General features: G+C 43.7%; 1 protein-coding gene across 1 annotated transcript in view; it reads right to left on the bottom strand.

The window, feature by feature from the left end:
* The window catches only part of LOC111951725 (ryanodine receptor 2-like), an 82,689-nt gene that overhangs the window by 41,508 nt on the left and 19,601 nt on the right, over positions 1-21,580 (bottom strand). The window contains 34 exon segments of the mRNA XM_070434974.1: positions 856-1,085; positions 1,478-1,538; positions 2,608-2,657; positions 2,885-3,006; positions 3,614-3,684; positions 3,801-3,916; positions 5,431-5,554; positions 5,838-5,913; positions 6,001-6,078; positions 6,376-6,513; positions 6,653-6,739; positions 6,933-7,011; positions 7,449-7,612; positions 7,926-8,066; positions 8,179-8,269; positions 8,455-8,675; positions 9,192-9,361; positions 9,652-9,772; positions 10,132-10,240; positions 10,548-10,734; positions 10,848-10,983; positions 11,131-11,234; positions 11,403-11,535; positions 11,628-11,742; positions 11,983-12,259; positions 12,376-12,519; positions 15,437-15,542; positions 17,494-17,694; positions 17,841-18,732; positions 18,939-19,165; positions 19,383-19,469; positions 19,694-19,853; positions 20,021-20,181; positions 21,396-21,510. Coding sequence (XP_070291075.1) covers positions 856-1,085; positions 1,478-1,538; positions 2,608-2,657; positions 2,885-3,006; positions 3,614-3,684; positions 3,801-3,916; positions 5,431-5,554; positions 5,838-5,913; positions 6,001-6,078; positions 6,376-6,513; positions 6,653-6,739; positions 6,933-7,011; positions 7,449-7,612; positions 7,926-8,066; positions 8,179-8,269; positions 8,455-8,675; positions 9,192-9,361; positions 9,652-9,772; positions 10,132-10,240; positions 10,548-10,734; positions 10,848-10,983; positions 11,131-11,234; positions 11,403-11,535; positions 11,628-11,742; positions 11,983-12,259; positions 12,376-12,519; positions 15,437-15,542; positions 17,494-17,694; positions 17,841-18,732; positions 18,939-19,165; positions 19,383-19,469; positions 19,694-19,853; positions 20,021-20,181; positions 21,396-21,510 — 5,294 coding nt within the window.

Here is a 21,580-nt window from a genome sequence, read left to right as displayed (position 1 = left end):
AGTGGCTACAGTGTGAAGGCTAGAGGGAAGTTGATATGTAGAGACAACGAGGGCTCACAGTGGGTGAGATTTGATTAATGTAATAAATAATTAGTGAATAGCAATCGTGATCACTGGCAGAGAGAATGTGCCACCTCGCCATGTAAATGACTGAGATTTAATGAGATGAGGAATGGAAGCTGGCTGAGAGGGGAGGGCATCTCTGAATGATTTAAGAGGTCTTAAATCCAGCTGCTCACTGGCGTCTCACCCGCTACCAGACATATGGAGGACATTGACAATGTACGGTATGATGGAAGATGGGCTCTTGTGGACAACGTGGTTGGAAGACAAGAGGTTGTGATTACAGATTGACTTGGATGATTGTATTTACACTATTGATACTGTGGGTTTTGAGAGTGACTCATACAGCCAGCAGATTAGCATTTTTCGTCATGAATCTTGTTCTGGAGTCAGCTCTGCAGTTGTCACTAGCTGGCACAGCCACAAAGTCATAAAATCTGATTTTAAACCTTACCCTAACCACACTGCTAACCCTAATGCCTAACCCTAACCTTAAATTAAGACCAAAAAGCTCATTTTAGTTTTCATACATTTTTACAATATTGCCAATTTTCCAGCTGGCCTATGTAGTAGAAATCACTCAGTTCTGCCTCCAGCACAAGACTCATTCCAATAAACGTCAACCTGGAAAATACACAAGACATCCATTTATCCCACCAGTAACCATAAATACCTTACTCAACTTTGAGAGGATGAATGATTATTCTGATGTAGGGCCTCCCCAAACTGACAAACTCTCATAATAACACCACACATATTATTCTACCTCCCAGGATACAGAGCCACACATACCCAAGAGGTCCTCTCCATACTGATTGTGGCTGAGGTGTTCAAAAATGGAGGTGAGAGTCGGCAGCAGGGTGGTATTGGTGTAGTCCAGGATCTGGGCCACCCCTCTGGACTGGGTCCAGCTCTGGGTCATAGAGAGGTTCTCCACGGTCATCTCCAGGTCCACCGCTGCAGCCTCGAAGAAGGACCGTAGTGAGACCCTGGCTGATTCTGGAGCAGTCTTCATCAAAGTCCTGAAGGAGGTTACCCATATTATTGAATGAATTGAATGCCATTATTGGCTCATATATAACATCTGGTCTAAATTAGCAATACACTGTTTATAATGTCAAAGAGTGTAATTTGCAAACATGAATGAAGAGCATTTTTATATAGTCTTTTTCCTCATCAAATATATCTGCTCACTAAAGAACGACTACTACACATGAGTCCTCTAGCTATTGGCAACACTATTTGTTAATGTATCAACTGAATCCTTTATCTAAGCAGGTGAGTTCCATTGAGATCGCAATCTTACAATGCAGCCCTGCCACCAACAGCGATACCAACAGATATCAGATAACATCAAGTGCCTGAGTGACAACAGCTCAGCCGATCTGGGTAACAGTGAGACGGTGTTATCTACCTGACATCAAGAGACTGGGCCAGTATGAGAAGACAGCTGACGATGGAAGGTGCATCGCTCCCTGAGGAAACACACACAGGGGAAATCAAAATCATAGGGATCACAATCTCATAAACTGCTAATAGGATCTGGGGCTTAGGTGTGTGGAGACGGATAGGTTATGTGTCTTTGTACACACTAAGAACAAATGGTTCTATATAGTGCCAAATAAGGCTTATTTGGCTTGTAACCATAGCGGAACCCTTTTTGGTGCTATATGGAACCTTTTTTTGAAGGTTCTATAAAGAACCATGCTCAAGGTTCTAAATGGAACATGTATGGTGCTACAAAGAACCCATGTATGGTGCTAAAAAAGAACCAAAAAAGGATTCCACTAGTTACAACCCTTTTTAGGGCTATATAGAACCCATTTTTATGGTTCTTTATATAACCTTTATGGAGAATGGTTCAATAAAGAACCTTGCTCAATCTCAAAGGTTCTTTGTTGAACCATTCAAGGTTTTTTATTCTTTTGTAATAGCCATATTAAATAATTACAATTACAGGTTGTGTTTATAGGTGTGTGTATTAACACGTTGAATTAGGTGTGCTAGCTCTGGAACAGCTGGGAGTCCCTGAGGAGAGAATTGAGAACTACTGACTTAGTCAACAGTTCTCAAATTACACAAGGCCATACGTGAGTCTTTCACAAGACACCGTCACTGGCCATAGTTATATTTAACATGCAATAGCATAACACAATAGATTAGATAAACTGAACTGACACTCTCATTCATTGTTGCATAAAAAGACATATATCTGAATAAGCCACCGGCCCTACATTATAATTATTACTAAAAGAGGAAAGAAACATTTTTTGAACTGCAAAGAACCATTGAAGGGCTGGAAGGGTTCTGTGGGGCAGTATGATTCCACATAAAACCATCACCCTGATCCGTTTCACCTGTCTTGTGCTAGTCTCCACCCCCCTCCAGGTGTCGCCCATCTCCTGAGTCGTGTTACACCCTTCCCAAATCATTTTCTATTGTATATGCAGATGAACGCAAACAGTAGCAATATGAAAACATGAACATGAGATGTAAACAGATCTTGAGTAAATAAGCTTCATGTTAACTTTACACCATCCTTACCAAACAGAGAGATCCTTTGTCTGACAAGAGCTCCCAATTTGCAGAACAGGCTGAAGATGGGACAAGAGAGAGGGATGGAGAGAAGAGGAAAATAAAATGAAATATGATGAGAATGTAAAAGGTAGAGAAGACAGAGGACACCTCTATGTTCCTGGGCACATTTAAAGCCAAGTTGGTTTAAATGCCCATTTTAAAGTGCATAGACAGTTATGACAAAAACACTTAAAAGCTAAATGCTGCTAACATGTTATTATTGTAATATGTTAATGACCGATACCTGGTGACCATCTCCTTCTCCTTATTGGAGGCATGACCTCCGTTGCCTCGTGATCTGGCTGCGGTGGAAAGGAAGTAGAGGCGATGGTTCTTCAGGTACTGCTCCAGAAGGGGTAACGCCACCTGTGGGAGACGTGTTTTTAGGCAAATCTAACCCAATAAACCTAACACACTATTTATTTGTGTCAGCACACCAATATGGACTATTCATATCACTTTATCATTGTAGTTTGGTAAATTGACCCTGTTTTTACCCATTGTGTCTGTTTTGAGTTATTTCCTATGGAAAAGTCATAGTTGTTGTGCTGTATTTGTTGCTATGTCTTAGCATTGTTCTCTGTGTGGAGACTGCAGAGATACATGTCTGGCTGCAGCATGAATCAGCCGTCCCATCAGTGGGAATTAGACCCTTTTATTTTCTGTCTCTTTACAGGGAGCGTGGGAGGCTTAATCAACGGTCTGATGGCAATCGACACGCCCACATGGGTTTCCAAAATGGCTGTATCAATTCCTGGAGCCCACAATAGCTTTCACTTACTGAGTTGCCCATGGCAACCTCCCAACAAAACGAATTAGCTTATATCAGTGTGTGGTTGTAAAGAAATGAATAATAGCCAGGGACAAATCAAGCAGGACAACAGAGTGGAAACTGTTCTTTCACATCCACCTACAGTACATGCACATCTCAGTTGTTGGACTGGAAAATAAAAGTGGTTTTACATTTACAAACCTTGCTGAAAAAGTCAACCTGCTGTTGGTGGGGAGCCTCTATTGGCATCTGACCTCTTGCCTGCATAAGCTCTGAGGAAAAACACAACATATCCAATTACATGCTATGTGTTGTAAGAGATGAGTGAAACTTCTGACGTCACTTATAAAAGGAAAGATGTCTGATGATGTATGGCTACCATCCTTACCCAGCTCCTGCATGTATTCTTGGGTCTCCTCTGTGTATGAGAGGAGCTGCTGTAGGAAAGTGTAGGCAAAACGGTTTGCTATGGCTGGTGAGTCCATCTCTGCTGCCTTTCTGTCCCTGTGCAGAGATGCAGTACAGTGATGTCGTCAAGAAGTCAGGAAGACAGATTGTCTGGACACTGAGGCTAATAGAGGTTTACTGTATACATTTGAGTAAGGCACATAACAGTTCGATATTTAATGAACGTTTTAGGTTAAGGATGCACGACAATGATTAACCCCTTACACTGGTGGGAATTGGACTATATGGATATGGCTACATTGAAACAATATGGATAGCATATGCATACATATTGTAGCAATTAAAAAGTAACAGTTTGGAGATTATGGGAAAATGATTAGACTAAAAGGTGAGGACACAACAGTTCACCTGACACAAGACTGAATCCAAACGTTACACTGTTGATTTCATGTGCATTACTGTTCTTTTCGCCGCATTTGTTGACAACAAAATCTGAAAATACTCTGGATACATTCAGTAACATAAGAATATTCTTGAAAAATTTGGGGTAGGCGCAACATAAGACCAAAAAATGACAAGGGTTTGAGTGCGAGGTCTAACTGGTATTTCCAAGTGGCCACACACCTCTCCAAAGTGTGAACAGTTCCTACGTAATTTCGCTGCACTTTTATGACTCAAAGAAGAGTCTTCAACTATATGGTGCTTTTCTAAGCACTCCTAGCTGTGCCGTTGAGGAACTAGAGCAGAAACACTTGTAGTTATTTTCTTTGGAACATAACTCTGCATCCCCACCTTCACAAAATTAGTGTTGTTGTTTACGCAATCCAAAAACGGTCCATTATAAATTGCAATCTGGGTCAGGTGGGCCTAATTTGAAAGCTTCCTCTATTGCCAACGTGAATAGCTAAATTATAAAATACGACCTTATAGTGTTAGGCTTTCACTAAGCAATTCATATGCATAGAATGGAGTCATGAGTGCATTCAGATGCGCGGTCCGCAGAAGATTTTCTTCACAATACAACAAACATAGGCTCATTCATGGTCAGAACAACCCAGGGTATAACGTCATGTCATCTTGAAACTGTACATCAAACATTATGAGGTTTATGATATGGAAATATGAAGTGCACATTCAGATTCACGGGTGTTTGGCTTGCTTGTATGACATCAAAGCGGAATGCATTATAATCCTCAACGTCTCATCTTTGAAAATAAATGACAGCAATTATTTTTGCAAAAGTTGCACAATTAGCAGGAAGGATAGGGGCAACTTCTCGATGCTTGCAGTGCTCAAGTTCAGAACGGCTGTCAGTCAAAACCCATTCAGCACTGTGAAGTGCAGACCCAGAGCTCTGATGTCATGTATAGCATGTTACTGTACATCCACTGTGTTCCAATTTAGGCGCTTATCAAATCAAATCACATTTTATTGGTCACATACACGTGTTTAGCAGATGTTATTGCAGGTGTAACGAAATGCTTGTGTTTCTAGCTCCAACAGTGTCCAAATCTGCCATTATCAACCTGTATACAGGTACAAGTGTAAAGGGCTACAGAACAATGACCACTAGCATCAGTTGTCATAGTCATTGACAGCCAGTTCCTCACCTCCACACTGTGTAGCCGTTCAGCTGGAAGAACTTCAAGACATCCTGGGCTTTCTCTCTCAGTTTGGCTTTCTCCTTGGTAGGGAGGGTATCATAGGGCACCAGCGTAGAATGACCCCCTCCCCCTGGAGTAACAAATTAGATCAAAGTATAATAGATTAACGTATATGAAATTCAGAAAGGATAGCCAGCGCATTTAAGAGAATTTACCAATCTTTTTCACATAAGCATTTATTTGAGATGAAAAGTCATTATGTAGATGAATCATTCTGCACAGCACTTTGCTTCAGAACCACTGAGTAACTTTTTGGCCTGGTTTCAAGTTGCCAGAGGTACACGAAATCATCTATAGTAGAGGCAAAAACCCTGTTAGAGCTTAATTCATCATGGTTTGTGATGAAATGCTACCTTTAGCATCCACTTCCTGCTTCTTCTTCCTGGACCAGGTGTTATGGTAGTTCTCAGCCAGCAATTCAGTCACAGACTGAAGGAAAGTATAAAACAATCAGTCAATACAGTCAATAACAATCCTAATTGTATATGAATACAGTATGTCTATGTCCTGACTTACACACTGGTCCCATGAGAGTGTCACACTGCTCATGTCCATTGGCTTGGGGGTGAAAGTTGATGCTCCTTCAAACGACAGCTAAACCTCAGAGACAGAGACATGCATTCATTTACATATTTTTATGCATCCATTGCAATAGTTCAGTAAATTCAGTGTGAATGAAAGCAACAGCAACAACAAATGGGAACAACATCTACAACAACAATATGGACAGTACAGCTGGTCAGTTTCAAAGAAGAAAGCAAGGAAGGAAGAAATGCAAAAAATGGGAAAAAGTCAACAGGTTCATATCAGAGCAGGACTTAAACAAGATCATGCCAACAGTACTGTGTGAGGTCTTATGGATCCAGGTCCTATAATACTGTAGTACTTTACCTGTCCAGCCTGGGAGAAGCGGCGTGAGCAGGTGAGTAGGCCAAGGCCATCTCCCTCTTTAGTTCTCTCTATGGTCCAGCCAAAGGCCAACATACTTCGCACGGTCTCCTTTACAGACCAGCGATATGCCTCTTTGTCCTGAGGAAAACCAATGTGACAGTAGCAGGATGATAAAACTTTTGAACTGCAATATGTTCACGACAGACAAATCGATATTTTATTCGAAATATCAATCAAATCCTAAAACAAACAGTACTCTGTTGTAGCTTAGACCTACCCTCTCAGCCAGAGCTCTGTAAGGCTTCAGGAGAGGGTGTACTTTGGTCTTTTCACAGAGCTCCCCATGGACCCAGCCATTGGCAAACTGAGACATAGGAAAGACAAACATACATAATTAATCATATACAGTATGATATTCCTATACACACACAGCATAATCTTCTTCATACACAGCAGTTCACACATTACATAGAATGACAGTGTCCACAGAGTTCTTGTACAGTACATATTTTAAACTCAAAACTAATATACTCATAGTAAACTCAAAGCTCAGTTACCTTGTCCATTGACCACTTCTCATGGGTGTGTTCTGCATATTTATTCACCACAAATTCCAGTTTCTCTGGTACTGACACACTAATAACGGGAAAAAATAATAACTTTATAACACATATCAGAACAATATAATATATAAAATGCTCTTTAAATGGACATATATATTTTATAATATATATAGAGGGCGACAGGTAGCCTAGCAGTTAGGAGCGCTGGGCCAGTAACCGAAAGGTCGCTGGTTCAAATCCCCAAGCCGACTAGGTGAAAAATCGGTCGATGTGTTCTTGAGCAAGGCACTTAACCCTAATTGCTCCAGGGTCGCCATCAATAATGGCTGATCCCTGGCTCTGACCCCACTCTCAGGAGAAGTAAGATATGCAAATGTCCAATTCACATGTGTGAAATAGGACAAATGTAAGCACCCACTTAATTATTATATATATATATCCATTTAAAGAGCATTTCCACAAGAGAGGAGATGAATAATGGTATCACTAAGGTTCTAGCCACAGGCTCACTTGGAGGTGTCTACAGGCTGGGGGTCAAAGTGTCCCTGTGCGTCCATGGAGGGGTGTCTCTTAATCCAGGCTACACAGCCAGGGTCCATGTGGTCAGGAGGGAGGGCTCCAGCTGCAGCTGCCAGACACTGCAGAGCCAGCTTGGAGAGCTCAGTGTCATAGTGCTGTTTAGGAGAGGAGACAGGGAGATGAACAAACACATGCCTTGGGGCTACATAGGAAAAGACATACGTAATATAAATCATAGACTGGGTGGGTTAGTGTGGGCAGTAGCATTAACGCTTGGTCTGAAAACAAACCCCATGCCCTATCCAATAGATGTTTATAGATGTGAAGGGATCCAATTACAATATGACTTATCCTTCAAATAGGCTTTTGGGAGTTCCCATTGCAGGCTATTGCTTACACTCATCCCATTAGCTCTGTTAACATCAAATGGTTGTTTTGAGACAGGCTGAAGAGTTGGTCCAACTGTACCTTCCTGGACAGAGCATTGAACACTCCCCAGAACAGCTTCCTGCAGAGGTGAAGCTCCTCCTCTGAGGCAGAGCCCAGGTGCCCCAAACCTCCAATCAGACAGTAGTACTTCCAGCTCTGCTCATAGTGATTGGTCAACAGCTGGAAGGAGGGAGTGGCGAAAGTCAATTTCTTCAGAAATGTCGTATATGTCCAAATACACACCTACATTACATGACCTGTGTATGTGTGTGACTACTATTATATAACTAACCTTGAGTGGTATTTTAGTGTGATTTGTCAGAAGGGGCACATCAAAAACAAGCCGTCGGAGTAGAGGTTGCATCATGGACGGCCTGAGCTTACTGAGGACACAAGCAGAACACATACACAGAAATAGAGTATGCACCGACAATTCCCTTTGAATTATATCTGATTCTAAATAACTGCTCCCGTTCTGCCTTTATGGTGTGAAGGTGTGCAAGTGATAGAGGAGAGAAGTGAGCTGTGTGGAGTGACTATAATAATATTAGTTCCTCCATGTCCCCACCTGCATATGGCCAGCATGCAGTCCTCGATGGCGTCTCTCTGGGCCTTGGTGAGGCTGAGGGCCCTGGACAGGCGGTAGACGGCCTGGAGGAGAGCATCCACCAGCGGCCCCTGGCCCTCTGTCCCAGACAACAGGCTGGAGCACTTAGTGAGCAGGGGCAGCACAGCCGTACACAGGTACCTGTTCAGTGCCAGGGCCATGTCTGTGGCACTCAGATCAGTCTGCAGGGAGAGGAGCAGCCAGGTGAAATTTTGTTTACAGAAGTGTCAGAACCAAAAAGAGAGGGGCAGTTTTAGCCTAGGGGAGGCAAAAGAGACAGAGAGAAAAAAGGATTTGATCCATAAAAGTCTGACAGAGTCAAAAATGGAGAGGGATAGGACATTGAAGACTAGTAAGAATGAGTGGAAGGGGGAGTGAATGAGTGAGTGAGTGAGTGAGGAAAGATGCAGTGAGTAAGGTAACACTGCCCCACCGTGTTCTTTAGTAGACACTACAAAGCCTAGATCTCCAACACTAACCCTAACTCAAATCTCATGAATGTATTAATGGTGCACGTCATTTGCGTTACAGGGTAATCCTTGTGATGTGATAGTCTCACTCTGTGTCCCACAATGTGCAGTGGCTGAACACTCCAATGGGGTTATAGTGAATCACTCCAGTGGGCATTCCTGTAGGTCCCTCAAGTCCAGTGGATCATTCCAGTGGTGCTGTGTCAGTATGGTCAATGTCTCCCTCACTGTGTCCAAAGAGGCCACAGCCTGCAGGTCTGGCAGGAAGCCCACTTCCAACAGGTGGAGCAGGAAGTTCTGGTCCTCGATGCCGTACACACGGTCCAGGAACAGCACCATGGCTGCCTTGTGGTCCGGGCAGAACACAGTGGATGGGTCTGGTTCGACTATGGTGCCATCTGGATAAATGACAAGCACAGAAGGAGATTTGGACAATCATTTCACCACATTATATTTTGGCTAATTTTAAATGATGGTGGTTCTGTAATACATGCTTGGCGAGCCGTCTCAAAACTTGAGCCAACTTAACCCCAGGCTAATTGCTACCATATAACAGAGAAAGCACCAGTGGGAGGATGAGACTAGAACAAACATATCTGTAAAAAAAAATGTAAACAGTACTGTACAAGCTGCAAAGATTGGGTTGACAACCACATAAGACTATAGTGACTTCTCACAGAGGACTGACCTTTTGCTAGAGAGGGGATTTGGAAGGGGATGCCGATGACTCCCTCCAGGTCCTGGATGGGGATGAGGGACCTCAGGATGGCCCGGATACGGATGGCCTCGCCCTTCCCAGCATGGATCAGCTGGACAAACATAATCAAGTCAAAGTGATCAGCTTTATTGGTCTTTTATTCTTAAGCTTTGCCATTCATTCCAATGTCTTCAAAGACTTTAGAGAAACAGCCAACGTCAAATGATCTAGCTGTCAGGTAATGTGCAGCATATGACAGACACATGACACAAATGACACAGTTGCCAAAGGTACACATATGACACAGACACAAATAAAGCTTATTAACCCATAAGGTTTGGATTATTCTGCAGTGTCAATCACTGCATGGCCAATCAATGTAGCCCCAGGGGAGCTTTTTCTAGTCCTACATTAGAGCACTAGTATATTGGACTATTGACAGGGTCCCATCAGGAGGTGAAACAGACTAACGTGCATCTCCGGGGCACAGCGGCCCAGCAGGTCGATGAGGGCGGAGTAGAAGGTCATGATGGAGTGGCCCATGTGGATTATGTCATCCTCCTCATCCTGCAGCACGTTCCTATGTGGGCGGGAAGAGAGAAGCGTTTACATGACTCAGGTGCTGTGCAACATAATGATTTTACTCATGTTTAAAGGTCAGTTGACATAACTAGATGCCTTATTGAATCAAGCTGAAGAGGGGACGGTCATAGAATTACAGTACACACAATATAGTGTATATATATATACATAAATATATATATAGTATTTGTCTTCTAATTGTGTGTGGGGAAGCCTATCTTCTGGCTGACCAGTAGGAAAAACCAAAAATCACTGGTTTACTAGGGCAAAAGACTTGTTCTTCCAGTGTTCCCTTTCTAACTCACAGTGTTCTGTTGGACTCGTAGGTCGTGGAGGGTCCGTCCATAGTCAGGTCCTCTGAGATCCTGATGGCTTCCTCCATGGCTGCCAGGAGACCATCGCCACCCTCACCTCGCAGGGCGGGGCCAAAACACTCCGGACGGCGAATCAGCAGCCTCACTACCGAGTAGGCATTCTCCTCCACACTCTCCCCTGTCAGGAATCGAATGATTATTAGCCTAATTTCTACTCTGTAGTCTAGCTGTTATCAGTCATGAACTACATCTACAGTTAGAGTATCTGTATAGTCAGTTGTAACAGGTTACCGTTGCAAAAGACAGCAAAGCGTAGGAAGTCCAGGTAGCGTTCCCCCTCCACAGGGTTCCAACCAATGTCAGGGTAGCCTTTAGACACCAGCATGGGACAACTCTGTAGACCACAGCCTGCCAAGTACTGCACCACCTACAGAGAGACACAGAGGACAGAGAGAGAGAGAGAATAAAGTTAAAGGAGAGAGCTGAACAGACAAAAGAGGATAACATACTGTATGCAGTCAGGGACAGAAAAAAGATTGAGGGAGATAAAGAAGGAGGGACAGATCTTTCTCACTTTTTCCAGGTCTGGTTCCCTCAGGGCCAGGGCCAGCTCATTGTTGTCCATGACAGAGGCAGCTGCCACATCCAGAGGGGTTGCTCCACGCATGGACGGAGATGCTAAGGAGAGTACTAAACATATTTAAATCCTCACTGGGATAATTAAAAAGAATAATAAGTATAAGGCTTACAGTGTTGCTGATTTGCTGTTGCTGACACTGGGAAACATACAGAGAGAATGGCATTTCAAGTTACTGTTGATAGTAATCATAGTCTTCCACAGCTCACCTAGGCCAACACTGCTATTATCCAACAGGTAGCTGAGGTGCTCGAACATGGATCCCTGATTGTGCCTACTGATGCGACAGAAGTAACAAAGGAAGCGACAGCAATGGGCCACCATCTTAGGAAAGGTGATCTCCTAAAGAAGCAGAGAGAACAACTCACACTTAATTCACTTTTCTCACAATGGACACGTTCATTCTTTTTCGATACATATCACATCAGTCTCACCTTGGACTCTCCCTCCCCCAGGACGTTCACCATCACCTCCATGACCGTCTCGTGCATCCCCAGAGCCCTCATCAGGTTGGGGTGCTGGTAGAACACCTTATTGTTCATTATGTCTCTGCACAGGAAATAAACAATGGAGGGGTTCAGCGCCAGGGCTGAAGATTGGTGAACAGATATTATGAATGTGTTTTTGGGCTCAATGTTGCGATCACATTTTTAGAAGTAAATTCAATTACATTTGAACATTTCCACAGAACAGAGCTTGTATTATGAATCAAGACATGGGTTAGCTTGGCATTTATGTAGAGGCAAGAGTAGAGCTAGCAGAGAACTAGCAGTAGTTCTCCATTCGTACCCCAGTCCCCGGATCATGAGTCTCTCCTCCTCCTTGCCCATGCGGACGCTGAGCAGAGAGCGAATCTGCACCAGAGAGGCCAGCAAGGCCATGGTGTCCTCCACTGACACCTGGCTGATGGTGTAGGCCTTGTGGAGGGGAGTGCCCATCTGGCCCCCCAAGCCCTCGTACTGCCGGTGCAACAGAGAGAACATGGCCCTGACCAGAGCTGGGTTCTCTATCACACACTCCTGGGCCCAGCGCACCACCGTGTCAGAGATGAGCTGCTGAAGAGTCACTACGGGGGAGACACAAAGACCACTGTTAGTAGCCTACTTCTAGCTTGACAATATAAAAAATCATCCTTAATGTTGTGTCGTAAGATCCACCCCCCCGTTGTAGAGTTTGGCTTACTGGTATTCTGTGCTCTGTCTTCCTCTTCAGGATCTGCAGATCTCCTCTTCAAGCTGATTACTCTCCCAACCAAGCTGAAGAGACGATCTTTGATGGAGCGATTGGAATCCTCCACAACCTCTGTGTCATGGTCAACTTCAATTCCTGCACATAGAGTGGCAAGAAACAATATGTGAACCCTTTGGAATTACCTGGATTTCTGCATAGATTTGTCATAAAATGTTATCTTCATCTAAGTCACAACAATAGACAAACACACTCTGCTTAAACTAATAACACACAAAGAATTATTCGTTGTGATAAAAAGTTTGATAAATAAAAACATATATCAATTTAATTTAAGGACCAAAAAACTGACAGCTGTGCCATACCATATAAATTGCAAAATAGTTGGGAAGAGATTTTCGATGTACCCATTCCATGGCACATGGTTTATGAATTGATAAGCAAAACAACGCCGGATTCAAAACTTCAAATTTTTACATTGAAATTATTATTACTAAATTCTTGTAACCAATAGAATGTTATATATATGGGGGATACAATCTTCCCAGCTCTGCAGATTTTGCTGTGAGGAGGCAGAGTCATTAGATAATTTATTTTTATATTGTCCATATGTAGCTCGTTTTTGGTCACAGGTCCAGGAATGGCTGAAGAATTGCAACATTTGCCTAGAACTAACGCTGCAGATAGCAATACTGGGTGATTTGAAAAGTCATAGTCAATCACTCAATTATATAATAATTATTTTAGCAAAAATGTTTATTTTTAATTTACAATCTGTAGAAGCTGTGAGAATAGAAAGGTTCAGTAGTTTTGTCAAGCATCACAGCACAGTTGAAAAATACATGGCAAATAGAAATCCAAAATGGATGATGTTGAGATAGATGGGAGGGGTTGAATGGAGCTGAAGGGTGGGACTAATAACAAGATAACCAATGTAAAACATACGGGGTCTGTAAAATGTATATAGGTTCAGAAATTTTGTGAAATAGCACAGTTACAAATAGAAATCAAACTGGATGGACATCAGAAATAGAGGAAGGACTAAAAACAAACAAAATATAACTATTGTAAAATAGATTGTGTCTGTAAAATGTGTATAAGATGTATATACTGAAGGTAGAAGCCTAAGTCTTATTGTTTATTAGTTTACTCCAATTGGGGGAAGGGTGGTAGGGTTTGCGGGGAATAATAAAGGTATATTCCAAAAAAAAGTATGTATGTCTATATATATGGGGGATTGGAAATTATGCAGATAATTACATTGATGGAAGCAACAATCTTTCTGCAATATTAAGCTGATCCACCCCCAAAAAGAAAATTAAAAGAAATAACAATTAGACGTTTTCATGTCTTTATTGAACACACTGTGTAAACATTCACAGTGCAGGGTGGGAAAAGTATGTGAACCTTTAGATTTAATAACTGGTTGACCCTCCTTTTTGCAGCAATAACGTGAACCAAAAATTTTTTGTAGTTGTGGATCAAACCTGCACAACGGTCAGGAGGAATTTTGGGCCATTCCTCTGTATTGGTTAAGTTATTTAACCGCTCTTTTGAGGTCTTGCTACATCATCTCAATCGGGTTGAGATCAGGACTCTGACTGGGCCACTCCAGAAAGCGTATTTTCTTCTGTTGAAGCCTACTGTTGTTCATTTACTTCTGTGTTTTTTGTCATTGTCCTGTTGCATCACCCAACTTCTGTTGAGCTTCAATTGCCGGACAGATAGCCTTACATTATCCTGCAAAATGTCTTGATAAACTTGGGAATACATTTTTCCATCGATGATTGCAAGCTGTCCAGGCCCTGCGGCAGCAAAGCAGCCCCAAACCATGATGCTCCCGCCACCATACTTTACAGTGGGGATGAGGTTTTGATGTTGGTGTGCTGTGCCTTTTTTTTCTACTCACATAGTGTTGTGTGTTCCTTCCAAACAACTCAACTGTAGTTTCGTCTGTCCACAGAATATTTTTCCAGTAGCGCTGTGGAACATCCAGGTGCTCTTTTGCGAACTTCAAATGTACCGCAATGGTTTTTTTGGACAGCAGTGGCTTCTTCCGTGGTGTCCTCCCATGATCATCATTCTTGTTTAGTGCTTTACGTATCGTATACTCGTCAACAGAGGTGTTAGCATGTCCCAGAGATTTCTGTAAGTCTTTAGCTGACATTCTAGGATTCTTCTTAACCTCATTGAGCATTCTGCACTGTGCTCTTGCAGTCGTCTTTGCAGGACGGCCACTCCTAGGGAGAGTAGCAACAGTGCTGAACTTTCTCCATTTATAGATAATTTGTCTTACCGTGGACTGATGAACATCAAGCGTTTAGAGATACTTTTGTAACCATTTCCATCATTATGCAAGTCAACAATTCTTAATCTTAGGTCTTTTGATATCTCTTTTCTTAAAGGCATGGTTCACAACAGGCAATGCTTCTTCTGAATAACAAATAAAAAATTTGTGAGTGTTTTTTATAGGGCAGGGCAGCTCTAACCAACATCTACAATCTCGTCTCATTGATTGGACTCCAGGTTAGCTGACTCCTGACTCCAATTAGCTTTTGGAAAAGTCATTAGCCTAGGGGTTCACATAATTTTTCCAACCTACACTGTGAAAGTTTAAATTATGTATTCAATATAGACAAGAAAAATCCAAGAATTTGTGTGTTAATAATTTATTCACACTGCCTTTGTCTACTGTTGTGACTTAGATGAAGATCAGATCAAATTTTATGACCAATTTATGCAGAAATCCAGGTAATTCCAAAGGGTTCACATGCTTTTTCTTGCCACTGTAGTAAGCCAACCAACAGATCATTGTATAAGGCATTGGAGAAATACATGTAAAAAAACAAAAACCCAGGACGTACAATTCCAGGTACCATACCATGCCCTTTCAAAGTCTCTAGAAAGCATAGTAGGATAAGTTAGTAACTGTATGCTCTCTTACACGAGCTTACGCTGTTGTATGACACCCCACTTGTTCAGGTTATTCTCTATGACCTACCACAGTGAGTCATGAGGACAGGAGTACAGTAGTCTAGATTGATCTGGTACCTACCACAGTGAGTCATGAGGTCCTGGTGGAAGTCCAGCAGCTGCTCTCTGATGTCCTCTGGACATGGACAGTCCCCCTGCTCCTCTCTGAAGCCCAGTAACATGTTGATCTGCGTGGATGGGAGTAGAGGAGATACAGTAATGCTCCAGTAGATAAAGATCTTATTATATAATTTTACACTTTATGGACATAGATACAACTATGAACTACAAATGCCCCCCTGCATGAGAGCACCAGCTCTTCTGGACGACTGTGTGATCACGCGCTCCGTAGCCGACGTGAGCAAGACCTTTAAACAGGTCAACATTCACAAGGCCGCAGGGCCAGACGGATTACCAGGACTGGCAAGTGTCTTCACTGACATTTTCAATCTCTCCCTGACCGAGTATGTAATATCTACATGTTTCAAGCAGACCACCATAGTCCCTGTGCCCAAGAATGCGAAGGTAAACGGCCTAAATGATTACCGCCCTGTGGCACTCACGTCAGTAGCCATGAAGTGCTTTGAAAAGGTTGGTCATGGTTCACATCAACACCATCATCCCGGAAACCCTAGACCCACTCCAATTCACATACCGCTCTAACAGATCTGCAGATAACGCAATCTCAATCGCACTCCACACTGCCCTTTCCTACCTGGACAAAAGGAACACCTACTGTATGTGAGAATGCTCTTCATTGACTACAGCTCAGTGTTCAACACCATAGTGCCCACAAAGTTCATCAATAAGCTAAGGACCCTGGGACTAAACACCTCCCTCTGCAAATGGTTCCTGGACTTCCAGAAGGGCCGCCCCCAGGTGGTGAGGGTAGGCAACAACACACCTGCCATGCCGATCCTCAACACTGGAGCCACTCAGGGGTGCGTGCTCAGTCCCCTCCTGTACTCCCTGCTCACCCATGACTGCGTGGCCAAGCACGACTCCAACACCATCATTAAGTTTGCTGACGACACAACAGTGGTAGGCCTGATCACCAACAACGATAAGACAGCCTATAGGGAGGAGATCAGAGACCTGTCAGTGTGGTGCCAGATAAACAACCTCTCCCTCAATGTGAGCAAGACAAAGGAGCTGATCGTGGATTATAGGAAAAGGAGGGCTAAACAGGCCCCCATTAACATCGAGGGGCCTGTAGTGGAGCGGGTCGAGAGTTTCAAGTTGCTTGGTGTCCACATCACCAACAAACTATCATGGTCCAAACACACCAAGACAGTCGCGAAGAGGGCACAACAACACCTTTTCCCCCTCAAGAGACTGAAAAGATTTTGCATGGGTCCTCAGACCCTCAAAAGGTTCTACAGCTACACCATCGAGAGCATCCTGACCGGTTGCATCACTGCCTGGTATGGCAACTGCTCGGCAACCGACCGTAACGCGCTACAGAGGGTAGTGCGTATGGCCCAGTACATCACTGGGGCCAAGCTTCCTGCCATCCAGGACCTCTATACTAGGCGGTGTCAGAAGAAGTCCCAAAAAATGTGTCAAAGACTCCAGACTCCAGTCACCCAGTCAGACAGTTCTCTCTGCTACCGCACAGCAAGTGGTACAGGAGCGCCAAGTCTAGGTCCAAAAGGCTACTTAACAGCTTCTACCCCCAAGCTATAAGACTGCTGAACAATTAATCAAATGGCCACCCCAACTATTTACATTAGCACCCCCCCCCCTTGTTTTTACACTGCTGCTCCTCACTGTTTATTATCTATGCATAGTCACTTTACCCCTACCTACATGTACAAATTACCTCAACTAACCTGTACCTCCACACATTGACTCGGTACCGGTACCCCCTGTATATGTAATTTTATTGTGTTACTTTTTTATTTTATTTAGTAAATATTTTCTTAACTCTATTTCTTGAACTGCATTGTTGGTTAAGGGCTTGTAAGTAAGCATTTCACGGTATTCAGCGCATGTGACAAATAAAATGTGATTTTATTTGAACAAAAAGTCTCTCTCTGTGTCTATTTTATATTCAAGTTATTTAATCCCTCCAATAATCCTAGCCACTTAGACCAGATGTGTACATTTCCCTTAGCAGTCTCCTCTCTGACCCCTGACCTGTTCTTGTGGCGGGGAGCGGAACTCCTTGGTCTTGCGGGCGGTGAGGGCAGCAGACATGTGGAGAGCCTGTATCACCTCATTGTAGCGGAAGCGCTGGTTCTCCTGCAGGTACCCCACGAAAGTGTCTGAGAAGGCCACCACCGCCTCCACCCTGTGACGCACCTGACAGTCACACAGGTATTGGAACAGGTGGCAGATCTGGACAGAGAGGGACAGGAACATCCAGGTTAGGGGGGTGAGCTCATGTCAAGTCAGTCAATTTTTCTATTGACAAAGAAGACAAGTCATGTACCACAAAGGAAAACATCATATCCAAAATCAAGGTATTTCTTCCTAAAGTGTACCTCAAGTTTGACAGCTTCTGGTAGCTTCATCTGAAGCAGTCCTTTTGTTGGAAGCTTTGGAATTTTCCTCCTTTTATCCCCCTCCCTCTCCATCACACTTTCCCTATCACTATCTGGCACATTTTCATCCTCCTGCTCTTCCTCTTCCTCCTCCTGCTCCTCTTCTTGGGAACAATCTGCAGGTCGGGAGAAGACCCCAGGCTCGATCAGTGTCAGCACTTTCCCTAGATCCTCGTCCCCAAACAACCCCATCACCAGCAGGGTGTGGAACAGCCGAATTAGGGGCACCAGCAGCAGCTCAATGCTGCCCCCTTCAGGATCCCTCACACCCTGCCCCACAGCCCACACAGCCTCAGTCAGCATATTCCCTGTCAGGTCCTTCAGAAGTTCCAGTGGGATCTCTGGGCTGTCTATATGGATGCCTTCCCCAGTCGGAACCACGCCATCACCACAAGTATCCCCATTGACTCCCATGCCATCTCCTCTGACGAAGCAGGGGGAGGTGAAGTGCATCCGGGGTCTGAGGGAGGTGCTGAGGCCCATTCTGGGAACCCACTGGGGGCTTCGACTAGCCCTGGGGCTGGGGTAGAGGGTGATGGCCCTGGTCTGCTCCGTCATGGGGACGATGTACTCGTGGTTCATAGCGAGGCGGGCCGTGGCGTGGGTGCTGAGGTGCACCTGGCCCAGGAGGTGGTAGAAGGCGGAGCGGAGCGGCCCGGGGAGGCGGGGGCTCTGGATGGCATAGAGGAGCTGTGATTGGTCCAGGTGGCTGCAGAGGGCGTGGCCCACACGAGTATTGCCCAGAGCACAGAGGGCAGAGTAGAGGAGCAGGGTGTGGTGATGGAAAGACAGAAGGTCACCTAACTCAGAGAGTTCCAGGATGTCCACACACCTACAGGGGGAGATGCAATGCAATGTAAAAAAAGCTTAGGTTTACCCATTAAATTGTTGGGAGCATATTTAGAGTGTGCAACTTTATTTCTTTTTAAGTGCAATGTTACAATGTGTCTTTGCTTTGACAGTAAATTAATTCCTGACTCAATACGTTCCTCCTGGAAAGCTCTGAGGCATTAGTAAATATGACCTTTGACCTCTGACCTGTTCTCCTCTGGGATGAGCAGGGTCATGACCTGCAGGGGCTCTAAGCACTGGACCCTCCAGCCGAGGCGGTCTTCAGGGTGGGCAGCCTGCACCCTCAGGGTGTGGTCTGGTACACGGGTCCAAAGGATGGGTGACAGCACCTGAACCTGCAGCCTGGGGGGACACTGGGGCATAGCATTCCTCCTCTGGCTCCTGAACAGACCCGCTGACAGGGGCAGCATGTTCTGAACAGAGAATAACACAAGGCTTTTCATTCATGACAATGTTAAGTAGCCCTGTGGATGCGGTAGCAGGGCCATTATGGTAATATATACATGTATATATTTTTAAACAGTATGGACATGCATTGGGGATTGTATAGTATTGTAAACAACACATTTGAAATTGGACAAACTGAGAGAGTCATCACAGTGTGACCAATGAATAAAGCATTTAGGTTACCTTTACGCGCCCTAGCTCAAACTGGAACACATTGGAGCTGTTGGCCTTGGCAAAGACTGCAGGAAACAGCCTAGTGCTGGGCTCCACCTGGTTGATAGCAGTTTGGTCAGTTAATAAGAATAGCTCAGAGACACATTCTATCATATCCCAACTGGTAGGAACTTCTCTTTATAAATCAACCTATTGAGAAAAACACAAATTCACATGAAATACTAATGACTAATATGTATTTGCTTTCGGAGCCTTCTTCTCTTTGTCACAGCAACATTGTCTTTGCAACATTGTTAGTTGCCTTTAACAGTTGACTTTACCTGAAAGAAGGTCCCCAGCTCCATGCCGTTGGAGCTGAATGTTAGCAGTCCAGTGGTGGTGTCTATCAGACAGCCTATGGCCAGGCCTGCACTCCTCCTGCTCTGCCCCAGGCCCGTGCTCTCTCCGGCGCACACCATGTAGCAGTTACTACGTTTCACACTGACATACAGAAATACAAGGTGGGAATGTCAAAATCGAACTTTAGTCTGAAAGCATTATTGTAATAATAATACAGTGATTGTAAAACACTTTTACATTATGAGCAAAACATGTCTAGAGAAAATGTAGACACAAAATGATGTTGCTTTGTCCCTTATTGAACCGACCTCTCATGGACCTTGCCCATGTCATTTCCGAGGGTGACGGTCACTGTGCGGATCTTTTCCAGGTCAAAGGTCAGCTGGTGCTGGTGGAAGTCAGAGGTGACCCAGCCCACCCAGACAGTGGAGGGGTCCTGACCAGGTAACACCCTCACTGAGTAATAGTACTGTGGAAGATTACAGGGAGTTACTGATTTTCCTTTAACAAATGCCTTCGATTGACTTTGCTATCTTTACCCCTTCCATACACAGACAAAAATCGAACTATTTTACCATGCCTGCTTCTTTTTACCATTTGTACATCAGAAAGTGGTAGGGGGTAAAAAACATGGAAAAATAATACCCACCTAAAGACCTAGTCATGATTCCTTCATTTTCACAGACACGGTTACCAAAATACAGCTATTGGGGTTGTGTGAATGGTTCTCTGCTTTCTGCAGGTAAATTCATTAACACTTTCATTGTTTAACACCTCCCTAATTTTAAATGCAAACAGACTCCATGGTTTAACAACACCCCCCACCCCTCCCAAATAGCCAATTACCCACTGATATGTATAAAAGTCACTCAGTCACTGATTTCCTCACGCCAGGATTACTGTAACTCTTTGTATACCTGTCTCAGTCAAAACTCACTCCAACGTCTACAATTAGTTCAAAACGCTGCTGCTCGGCTTTTAACAGGCACCAGGTAATTTAACCATATCACACCTATTTTAGCTGCTCTATACTACCAGTCACTTTTAGAATATATTTTAAAATGTTATTAATCACGTTTAAGGCTAGCCTTGGTTTAGCTCCATCCTAAATCTCAGATCTGTTATCTCCCTACGAGCCAGGACACTGTTAACCATGACATGATGCATTCTCTCATGTCAACCATATAGCCCACCACTTCACCACTATGCCAGGGCCAACCCAGGGGCTCACCAACCTGGTGACACCTCTAGGCCTGTGTGAAAACTAAAGGAGACCTGTCATTTTTCATTAGGGCCCCTAGACTTTGAAATGGTCTGCCAGAGGAGATCAGGCTTGCAGATTCAGTGCCTCTTTTAATCTCCCTGCTGAAGACACTTTTATGAAGATGCTGGATTTCAATGTATGATTTTAATTACATATCTTTTTTTTCTCCTTTTGTTTTTGTTTCTTTGTTCGTATTTTTTATTTTATTGTATTATTTTATGATGTGAATCACTTTGTTACCTGTATTGAAAAGCGCTACACAAATAAAGTTATTATTATTAAAGGGGTATACCTGCAAGAAAGTGGTTCATAAGGGGCTGTTTGAAAGGGAATCATATAAACATTGCCTTATATTTTTGTACAGGTAATATACCACATATTTTGTCTGAAATGGGTAAAAAATTGTTGAAGAGTATTACCGTAGTGGACTGGGCCAGATGGTCATAGTCATCTTTGTCAGCATGAACCTCCTGCAGTAGACGGGCAGATGAGTGGCTTTTGTTCAACTCTGGTTTGGGTTTCTTCAACATGAACCTAGGAGCACACATACACAGATTTACTTTTATTTAAAAATGCATATCAACACCATGAAATGCGAGCATTT

Source organism: Salvelinus sp. IW2-2015, linkage group LG25 (assembly GCF_002910315.2).
Source record: "Salvelinus sp. IW2-2015 linkage group LG25, ASM291031v2, whole genome shotgun sequence".
Taxonomy (NCBI): Eukaryota; Metazoa; Chordata; class Actinopteri; order Salmoniformes; family Salmonidae; genus Salvelinus; species Salvelinus sp. IW2-2015.
Note: the sequence above shows the minus strand (reverse complement) of the source record. Positions and strands in the feature narration are given on the sequence as shown.